The 10,967-nt window shown below is 37.7% G+C and overlaps 1 protein-coding gene across 1 annotated transcript in view; it reads right to left on the bottom strand.

Annotated features, from left to right (window-relative positions):
* LOC107563336 (CMP-N-acetylneuraminate-beta-galactosamide-alpha-2,3-sialyltransferase 1-like) overlaps window positions 1–7,979 on the bottom strand; it is a 21,670-nt gene extending 13,691 nt beyond the window's left edge. The window contains exons 1-2 of the mRNA XM_016248187.1: window positions 7,463–7,979; window positions 1,520–1,713 (exon numbers count right to left, since the gene is read on the bottom strand). Coding sequence (XP_016103673.1) covers window positions 1,520–1,713; window positions 7,463–7,744 — 476 coding nt within the window. The 5' untranslated portion in view covers window positions 7,745–7,979. The remainder of the gene's footprint in view (window positions 1–1,519; window positions 1,714–7,462) is intronic.
* Window positions 7,980–10,967: the final 2,988 nt, after the last annotated feature.

The raw sequence follows: 10,967 nt of genomic DNA, 5'->3' as shown, positions 1-10,967 counted from the left end.
CAGATCCCCCGGCCGCGCTGTTCTCAAGCCCGCCTGCCTCTGCTCACTCAAGCCGGCCTCTGCTCACTCACGGCTCACTCTAGGCCTCCGGTCGCCGCTCACTCAAGGCCGCGTGTGATGCTGTTTCGTTGTGAAAGCAAAACTACTTTGTCTGGCCTTCCAAAAGAGGACATGACTAAAAATCAGTGGTTAAGTTGTATTTACAACACTGTTCCAGAATAGTTTAACCCAATTATTCAGATGTGTGCAGAACATTTTATGGAGGACTGTTTCCTGATCCTGGTAGAGTAGACTACAATGCCGGCTGTTCTGACTCACAGACTGCAAGTACGTTTTTTATATTTAAATAATTTGCCACTGATGATTCAAACACGAGTTTTGAGCAGTGTAGAGTAGGGCTTGTTGTTTGTCATTTCTCTGATCACAAATGCAGACATGGTTTTATGTTTACGCGGCGCGGTGCAACGCAACGTGTAAAAAGACAGTATAAGTCATTATAATCCGTAATTATATCCCCACTGGATGCAACAAATGCCTCGTTTATAATGGGTTTTAATGTTTTTGTCTCGTCGCTCCGGCCGGACAGGGCATCACAGTATGGTGAGGGGCGTAACATTTCCGTCACACGCTTGAGGTATTCGGCCAATCACAAAGCACTGGATAGCTGGCCAGTCAGAGCACACCTCGCTTTTCAGACCGATGAGCTTTGTAAAAATCGACGCGTTTCAGAAAGGCGAGGCATAGAGGAGCAACAATAATGTACAGTATGTGGAAAATAATGTTTTTTTTAAACCTTAAACCGCATAAACACATTTCATTACACCAAATACATAAAATAATGTTCTTTATAGCAATATCATATGACCCCTTTAAATAGCAAAAATTCATGAAATGCAGCATCTTTTTTTTGTATAGGATTTTACAACCCAATAACTGTAGCAGGTATAATGAACAATCAGATACAGTAACAATACAGTAAAATGTCCATAAGTGCACAAAACATTTCTTGTTCATACAGAATTCTGGGCTCTCAAAGGACATTTGTGATTCAAAGAAATTTTGAAAAGCACAAATGGTACGAAGCAAGTACTGTAAGAAGTACATCCAAACACACGTCTTCTCCCAGAATTTCCCATTCACTGTTTACAAACATGATAAATTAGCAAGTATGAATGATTAAAGCAGGAAATTTCCCACCAAATGGGACCTGAAAGCTCAGAATGTAACTATATATAATTATATAATATAGCAGTGCATGATAAAAAACATTGGTTGATTGATTTCTTTAAGATGTTGTAAAAATAAAACTTTTGTCAGTTTTATGAAATCTTCAGTTCATGATTGTCTATGTTTTTAATCTGCTCAGTTTACTCAGTTTATTCTCTAGTATTGTCTTTTGTTAATATTCATTTATCATTTATATTCATTGTCATCTAAAATTCTCATTCTGAATTTATTTCCACCTCTACCTAATCCTGTATTTCTCTTTGATGTTTGGAAAATAAAAATAAATCTTTACCGTATGACAAAATCACTGGAGTCGATGTAGGACCCATAACGGGACTCCCGAAGATTCCCAGAATTACCGACTACAGAGCATGTTCGACAGCGATCTGGATGAGCATCAACATAGCGTTCCTCAGCAGGGAGCAGCTGGAATAATCTGTCCAACACTATGGTAAGATTGGATGGGCTCTTCTCAGCCTGTAGCCACTACACTCAATATACACAGAAATCACAATATAGAAATTAATAACAAAATCATTAATATTACATTACAAAAAAAAATAAAAATCTAGGAATAACTAAGTAGCCTACTGTATGTACTATTGATGTAACAGGGAGAGATATTATAACAGGATCACTTGGAATAAAAATAGATTTAGATGCCTGCTATGTTTTTCAAATGTTGTGCAGTTTTTAGATGTGGAGGAACATTGTCTCTGCATTACGTGGCAGAGAAGTGCAAAACAAATCACAATTCTGAAAGCAAAATAACAATTCAGAAAACACAACAACAATTCTGAAAAACATTATAACAAGTCAGAAAACACAACGACAAATCCGAAAACAAAATAACAAGTCAGAAAATGTGGATGCGCTGTCCTTGAAGGACGTTCAACTCGGTTTTGTTTATATTTTGCTTAGCCTATAATTTTAAATTAAAGATGTCGTATTTATTTATTTTTCTCTGCGACACTTTTCCTACTGTGTTAACAGAAAATGTCAAACTAATTTAGTATTTTGACAAGACGAACAAGACGTACAACCTACATTTTTATTCTTTTTCTCTCTGCGACACTTTTTCCCTATTGTGTTGTCAATGTTAAACGAATTTTTGTACAACATTTTTATTTTCTCTGACACTTTTTTCCTACTGTGTTGCATAAAATATTAAACACATTTTGTGTCTTAAGATAAGTCATATAAATTCAAGACTCTTGACAAGACGGATAAAATAACAATTTTGTGCAGACTACACTTTTATTTGTCAGCCTATCTCTCTTTCTTTCAGTAGCGGAAATTTAAATGCAAACGAGATCTAAATTTAGTGGGAACGGTCGGGTCGGGAAGAAAATTATTCTAAGCGGACGGATAAAAGCGATATTTGAAAACAAAATCAAAAGCTAAAGATGATGAAGAACATTCAGCGGCACCGTGGAGAGGAAAGGACGTGCGTCTGGTGAGTGCATATGAGTGCTTTTGCTCCGTTATTGGTAGAATCATTATTTTGAAACGTAAAAGCACAGCTAACAATCTGATAAACTATGTATTGAGAGTAAATTACAGTACAGGATGCGTTTCAGTAAATATATATGGATATTATTACAGTGCTGTGTTTATAAACAGCTATTTCTTTGTTTCACATTCTGAAGACCAGATAGCAGCCGCGAGCCCATGGCAGAAGCAGTTAGCGGCACAGCTCGCATCTCATCTTCAGGAGGCAGCAGGTGAATGCAGGTAAGATGCTGATGCACGTAGGATGCTGATGCAGAGGTGATGCAGGGACAGGGGACTAAAATTATGCACATAAATGGAATGATATAAAGCTGGAGGATGTGGATGCTGTTTTAGATTGTAATAAACCACATGGATTTTACAATTTATAGAGTCTTGTGTCTCCTGAAAGAAAAAAACTGATTGTATAAAACACAAAATTTGATATTTGGTATAATTCGCTTATGCCATTTTGTATATTACTACTTAGACAAACATAAAAATTAAACATAGTTCAGTCAATAATCAAGAAAATTGCTATGGCACATAATAAAATAGGATTCTGGGGGCAATATGCTTTATAAAACCTGTTTTTGCAAAGGAAACTCACAGACACTTTTACTCCCTTTGGTTATAATACAATAACTCCTGTTTAGAAGCTGTTATTTGAAAGATATTTTTTCTGGTACATCTTGGAACCTAGTGGAATCAAACAATATAAGTTGCAGGGAGCTGGAGCAAATAGAACCTGAATAACAGACTTTCAAAAAAAGAAAATCTGAAAAAAAAGAAAAGTGCCTATGTTTTTTTTTAGTGTTTCTTGTAATATTTAAAACATATATAATGTTATTTATGAAGAATTACAATCATATTTTGTAGTTCAAAGTGTTTTCTATACAACGACACAATTTTTTTCATTTCCTCCATTGTATGAGTGTAGAGTAAACACTTGAAATATGGTATGTCAAATTTAGCCGAAAATACACAAAAACGCCCCAGAGCTTAGTCAGAACAGCTTGTAAGAAATCCTTCCAAAATTTATAGAAAATACAGGATCTTTTGTTGCGGAATCACAAGGCAGTTATAATCAATAAAGGAAATATAAGTCAGAGACTCTAAATGAGCTCATTGATTCAAGCCAAATAATGACTATGTTAAAACATAATAACCACCACCTGATGACATTTGCTCTTGGCTTGTCTAGCTGTTACAAATTAATTACAGCAGTCAAACAAAATCTAACATAAATAATGTAAGGGTCAAGATCCCAACTAATACAAACACTGACCACTATAATGGTGACATAAAATTTTTTTATTTTCTCCTTTAGTGATTCTGTTTGTTAACATCAGGTGTCTTCAACAATGGTCAATCAACACTTAATTAATCAGCTAATTATCTTATTAACTTTCACTCTGCTTCAGTGTTACTTCAACACTGCTTCAGTGTTTATGAGTCCACACTCAGAGTGTTAAATTAACTGGTGATTTTGCTGTATAGGAACTACAACGTGTTACTTCCCGGGTTTGTGACATCACAAACCCAGACAAACCCCGCCCCCAGAAACATGCAACAAAGAGGGCAGGGCCATGTTGCGCTGCTTTAGAGAAGAGGAAGAAAACTAGAGGTGCATATAAAAATATAGTCATATATGAATTGCGATTCTGTCTTCTAACGATTCTAATGGATTCGCAAGTTTTAAATCAATGTTCAAAAGCAGCGGTTCTTAATCCTGTCCCTGGCAGATTTGGCAACACTGGTCCGTAAACTACGTTTCATATAACTCCTCCCCGAACTTCCCGCTGCCCTGTATCTTGGTCTCTCATTGGCTGTAGGTCATCGCCGATGTGTTTTTCAGTCAGAACTCATTTCACACAGCGTGATTGTGAATCGCCGACGGCTCCAGATATTTAGCATGCCAAATATTTCACGGGCGTCGGCGATTCCCTCAGATCGCGTCTTTGATAATTCACACTGCGTGATTTAAGGATGCGCTGATCCGATATTCATATCGGGTATCGGCTCCGATAGTGCCATTTTTCTCGGATCGGGTATCGGTCAGAGAGAGCACACTACGCATCAATTTCTCTTCCCTTTGTGCTTTGCAGTTTTTATTACGACTAAATGATGTCTAATATTAGCCAATGGCTAATCAATTCTCAGATTTTACTCGTCAGTGTGTGAGTTGGAGGCTGAGTATATGATTAGCACAGATATATGTTCACTCACAGAACACTCTGTCTGCGCACTTCAGAGTTTCACTCTCCGTCAAGCGATCTGATATTTTTCAGTTCATGTGAATGGATGCGCAGCGCACCTGTGTTTGTGTATTTGGCGTAATGTGTCTCTAGTGTGAAGCACACGACTCGCCGTCGCTTTCTCTCACTGTGAGCAAAGAGCAAGTGTCTTACATAACATGCGCTACATGTAAACTATATACGTTGTTGTATTTTCCTGTAAAAATAACAGAGTTCCTTTGGAAATCTTCAGCTTTTAAGAACTGCCGGGTTTTCCTGTAGTGGGCGGAGCTAATGCGCAAACGACAATCTCATTGGCTGGTGCTCACCTATTATCCTCCCTGTTTTGATTTCAGCGAATCAGTTCGAGCGAACGCGCACAACCTGATTAATATTCATGAATCCAGTAGCTCATTAATCCTTAGTGCGTTTTTATATTGGTCTTATTAGTAGAATTCGTATAATTAAATCAACTGAAATTAAATACATTAAATCCATCAAGATTTCAGCAGATGATAATTAAACAACTCCACAAACAGTATCACCAGCTTCATGCATTAAATTTCTTAAGAAACAGAAATCATAAAAGCACTATAGATTTAGATAAAATGCAGTGACAAACTCACACACATGAAAAAGCTTTATCATAACTTTTTTGCCAATAAAGTCTAACTGGTTAGTAATGCATGAAGCTGGTGATACTGTTTGTGGAGTTGTTTAATTATCATCTGCTGAAATCTTGATGGATTTAATGTATTTTATTTCAGTTGATTTCATCTAAGGCTGTGGCTGAAGTCAGGTGTAGTTCTTGTGTTTCTCTTTTCTTCAGTGGTTCTGCTTGTTAACAGCAGCTGTTCATCACTAATGCTCAATCAGCACTTAATTAATCACATAATTATCTCATTAACTTTAACACTGCTTCAGTGTTACTTTAACACTCTTTTAGAGTGGGACCATATATGCTCCAAGCAGTGTTAATTTAACACTCGGGAATTTACTGTGTACTTATATATAAATACATTCATGAATGTTTTTAATGAATGGATTTTATAATAATACAAATAGCAATGTGTAACATTTTACCATATTTAGTGCAACACTTTTATTTGTTCCTCACAAAATATTGGTTTTTCACTAAATGCTTGGATTTCTAAAATTATTGTGCACTGATTTGTAGGCATATATTTTTTCTAGGTATCGGAATCGGTATCGGAGGCAAAAAAGGCGGATCAGAGCATCCCTAGCGTGATTGTCACTCGCTTGAACGAGCACCGATTTGCCTCTGATTTCGGGCATTTGTTGGCGATTTCGCAAAACCTGTCAGCGAGTGAAAAATCGGGCTAAAATCGTGCAGTGTGAACTCAGCATAAGACGACACTTGAATGCTGCTGCCTGAACAAGAGACCTCCTTACTGAAGTGAAAGTGTTGGCTTGTGTCACTATCTCGCGAATGCGCCGGCGGATCTCCACCAAATTCGCGGGATCCCTTCAGCTTGAGGAGCCCTCTCGAACGCCACCCTCCGCGTGTCGGTAGCCCCCGGGATCTCTAGATCGGTCGGCGCCGGACCGCGAATTTAACCGCCCGTAACTCCCGAACACCGGGGGCTATCGACGCGGGGGTGGTCTCATTCGAAAGAGGGCCTCAAGACGTACACTCGGTTTGGCGTTCGAGAGGGTTCCTCGAGCTGAAGGGATCCCCCGAATTTGGTGCGGATTCGCCACGCCTTTATGGAGATATGGCTGTTCAAATTTTTCAGTGGTTTTCTATAGACTTAAGCTTTAAAGCGTTTCATCCAGGTTTTTATCTGTGTTACATGTTCTGTAAAAAAAAATTTCATATCGGCGGCATATTCGCCAATACCGATATATTGGCAACAGGCTCATTTTGGCCGATAATATCGGCTAAACTATATATCGGTCGGGCTCTAATATAGATGACGCAAATTTTTTACAATACAACTGGAGCACATGCCGCTGCGGTGAGGGGCAGGACGTTTAGATGCTTTTAGATGCGTTTAGATGTTTAGGCACTAGAGGCCATTTAGCCAATCACAACACACTGGACTAGCTAACCAATCAGAGCCCATCCCATATTTCTGAGGGAGGGGCTTCTTAAAATCAGGAAATGATCAGCGCGTTTATAGGTGAAGGGACAGAGCGGTGTAGAATAAAGGTAAATCATGTGAAAAATAAAGCATTTTTTTTAAACGAAGCATTAACACATGTTAGACTGCACCCCATAAACACAATCAAGCCGAGAACAAAAACAGTCAACCCCCCCTTTAATGCACATTGTTGCAACCATTATGTGCTTTCATGCCAATCCTGAATAAATGACTGCATGTTATTTTAAAGAAAAAAAAGGTTTCTCTTTGTAGTCTTTCAATAAAATACAACACCCCCTCTAAATATAATTTTTTGTTCACTGATTCCAAGTCCCCTACTTTCAACTTCTCCCTTGTAAAGACCTAGTTCTGTTCTGCTATAAGTAGTGCTATGTGACTAACCTGCCACCATCTGTATGTGTCGTCTGAGAGCATGCTGCTTTTCCTGGACATCAGTGGGTGGAAGGATTGGTTAAACCGTTCCATAAACCAGCTATCATCTTCATCCTCAAGGTGAGTGATACAGTGTCGACAGGAACATGTACTTCCTGACAGGCCCAGCACGGACCTGAAGAAGTACAGTGAGGGTTCTCTGAGTGTGTAACTGAACACAAACATTGAGAAGGTCATGGCACACAAAAGTCCTGTTAATGTGCGTATTTTCCTCTGGGTGAACAGAGACATTTTGAGTTTGAGTCTGTCTCTCACCCCAAAAGAAACCAAAGAAGAGTGAGGGATATATTATGCATTTTTTTGTCCTCCCACAAAAATCATTGAGAAAAATTTAAATATGCAATTATGTGATTCTTCACGCTCCAGAAGCTATCCACATTGTGAAGAAGAACATGTGAACCTTACAATGGTTTGGGATGAAAGACAATGAAACAAATCCCTGAAAAAATTGTCAAGGTAAAACCCAAAAAACATCACACAGTCCGGAAAAATTCCATAACATTCTGCGATCTTTTCTGGAGGATCTTTCTGGAAAAATCAAACATCTGAAGACTGATCAGGATCCAGGTCAATCCAGGACAGTGTGATCAGGATACTAGTCTTCTCTCTCATGATACTAATCTTGTCTGTGTGATCATCTGCCTAGAAAAGCAAACACAAGATAACTTAAGCCTAAATAGCAGCATACATTCAGATTTCCTAAAATTAAGTTTATTTATTTAATCTTCAACCTTGTATAACAAAACCAAAAACTCATGTTATCATTGTTATCACCTCAAATCAGAACATCCAAGCATCACCAATAACAACTTCACTTTGTGCTCTACCTTAAGGACTGTGAGCAACACACACACACAATGCAGTGTTTTGATCAGCAATATCTATACCAAAGTATTTCCTGTATTTCAGATCAAGTATGATGTCTAATCCTTATTACTGCCTTCCATTGAAATAGATCTGAAACAGAAATACATCTTACCCCAGTTTTCACTAGCAATAGCAACACGCAATAGTTGGTCAAGTCAAGTCACCATTATTTATATAGAGTTTTTAACAATACAGATTGTGTCAAAGCAGCTTTACACTATTAATTAGGAAAATAATGTGTAGTAATACAAAAGGACAACAGTTGGTCAACCAATGATTGAGGTAAAAGTTGGTATTACAAAACCAATTTACACTGATATTACTATAATTTAGTGGGCATTTATTCATATTATTTTTCTGTGTTCAATAGAAGAAATAAATGCATACAATTTTAGAATAGAAATAGGGTGAATAAATGATGACAGAAGTTGCTTTGTCCCTTGTATCTTGTGTCTAATGCAGCTCCTGGAGTAAAGCTGGTTGATTCTGTTTCTCTGCCTATTACACAAAACACATTGATTCAAATATTACAGGATCATAGTTGTGAGGTTTGACCAATAAATTGCTGAAAAACCAACGAGTGCACTGGGTGAGCAGCTTAATATAGTAAAACCAGTAGAATGTGTACTTTATTCTAAACAAAAGTGCTCAACACAGTGTGTTTTAGAGTTACAACTATGGAGTTAAATCTAACTCTTCTTTGAACCCTGGAAAAGCAGTTGCTTTACATTCAAAAAGCCTCTCTTTGTAGAAATCTTTGTAGTCTATACACCTTCCTAAAAGATCCAGTTACTGTTACCAAACAGATCATTTTCTCAAGTGGAAGGATTGGAATCGTGCAATTTTGTAGGCTTCATTGCAGCCAAGTAACTTCTCACAACTCTGTCTTTTAAAGTCTGAGCTTTTTTTTATAGCTCACAATTGGTTCTGGAATTCTGGAAAATTTCACATAGACTTTACTTTGGATACTTCTCCAGTTCTTATTGATTATGTTTTTAATATCATGTGAGGCAGCACTCTATTCAGTAACAAAATATGGTCTTGTGGAAATAATATTCTTATGTTTTACTTTATTCAAGGCTTTTTTTAATATACTCTCTGTTTAAATTGTCTTATCTTAATTGGGGTGAAACATTTAAAATTTGAATCAGATTTTACAACATCATATTTTACAGCATTGTTTTGTAAGACTTGGAAGTCATTGATTATTTGTCTTTTTTCTCCCTCTCCTTGTCTTTATTTTGATCTTGTGTTGTTCATTATTGATTTAAAATCATTATTTAAATGATAATTAATAAAAATCAATCAAAAAAGGAACTGTTATCTTTGCTCACTGATTGCAAGAGAAAATATCAGTATTTAAATGATAATTAATCAAATCAATCAAAAAAGGAACTGTTATCTTTGCTCACTGATTGCAAGAGAAAATATCAGTATTTAAATGATAATTAATCAAATCAATCAAAAAAGGAACTGTTATCTTTGCTCACTGATTGCAAGAGAAAATATGAATTTGTTAGGATAACAAATTCAAATTCCTCTATGATATAAATCTATGTATTGCATGTTTCTATAAATTTCCAATATTCATAAACATTTAAACAAACCACCTCCTGGGTGCCCTATGATTTCTTATAAGAACCATCCACACAATATATTATTTTTTTATTAAACCGTTGGTATCCACTCTTCCAGCTTTGTTCAGGACACAAAAGTTGTAATCAAAAATATCAAGGACATCTTTCTGGTAGGGCTGGAGTGGGGCCCATTTTACATAAATCTATTAGAACATGCCATGGAGTACAGAAACTCCTCTGTTAATAACTGGAATCTTTTCTGGGAACGTCCTTGTCATGAATCCGGTCCATGAACCTGCTGAGTATTGTTTAGCCTGTACCCCTTTCCGAGTCTCCGTGTTTTCCTTGTTTTGCCTTGCCTGTTTTTGCGGTTTCTGATCTTTGCCTGTTTTCCTGGATTTATCCCCTCTAGTCTCGCCCTTTTGATTCTGTTCGCCGATCGTTGACCTACGCTAGCCCTAGGATTATTCTTGTGTCTTGCCCGCCATATACCTGTTTGCCATTGTTCGACCCTGCCTGTGTTTCTGACCTCTTCTGCTTTAATAAAAGCTTGCACATGGATCCGCACATCTCATGTCTTGTCAGCCCCGTTACAGAATACTCGTCCACACAAGGATCCAGCAGCTGTTCAAGTGTACATTGGCCAGGTATGGACACGGCAAGAATTTTATTAGCCCTTAAACAGGGTCCACGATCATTGGAGAACCATATTCGAGAGTTTTTAGCCATCGCTCACTATTCTGATTTACCAGACTGTGTACTGATAGAGTTTTTCTGCGATGGCATAAATCAACCTCTTAGGGCTAAGCTTAGACGCGAGGGTCCACGTTCATCACTCGCTCAGTTTATGGATTATGCTTTGTTGACTGTCGGATCGTTGTTTACTGTGGGTGTCACGGAGGAAGAATGCACAGTGTCTGTGACTGAAATGGCGGCTGTACCAGAGCACGCTCACAAAATGGCGGCGACAGCGGAGCCTGATCGCAAAATGGCGGACACAACAGCGCCCC

Source organism: Sinocyclocheilus grahami, unplaced genomic scaffold, assembly GCF_001515645.1.
Source record: "Sinocyclocheilus grahami isolate Dianchi unplaced genomic scaffold, SAMN03320097.WGS_v1.1 scaffold869.1, whole genome shotgun sequence".
Lineage (NCBI taxonomy): Eukaryota > Metazoa > Chordata > Actinopteri > Cypriniformes > Cyprinidae > Sinocyclocheilus > Sinocyclocheilus grahami.
The sequence above is the reverse complement of the archived record's forward strand: the minus strand, read 5'-3'. Positions and strand labels throughout refer to the sequence as shown.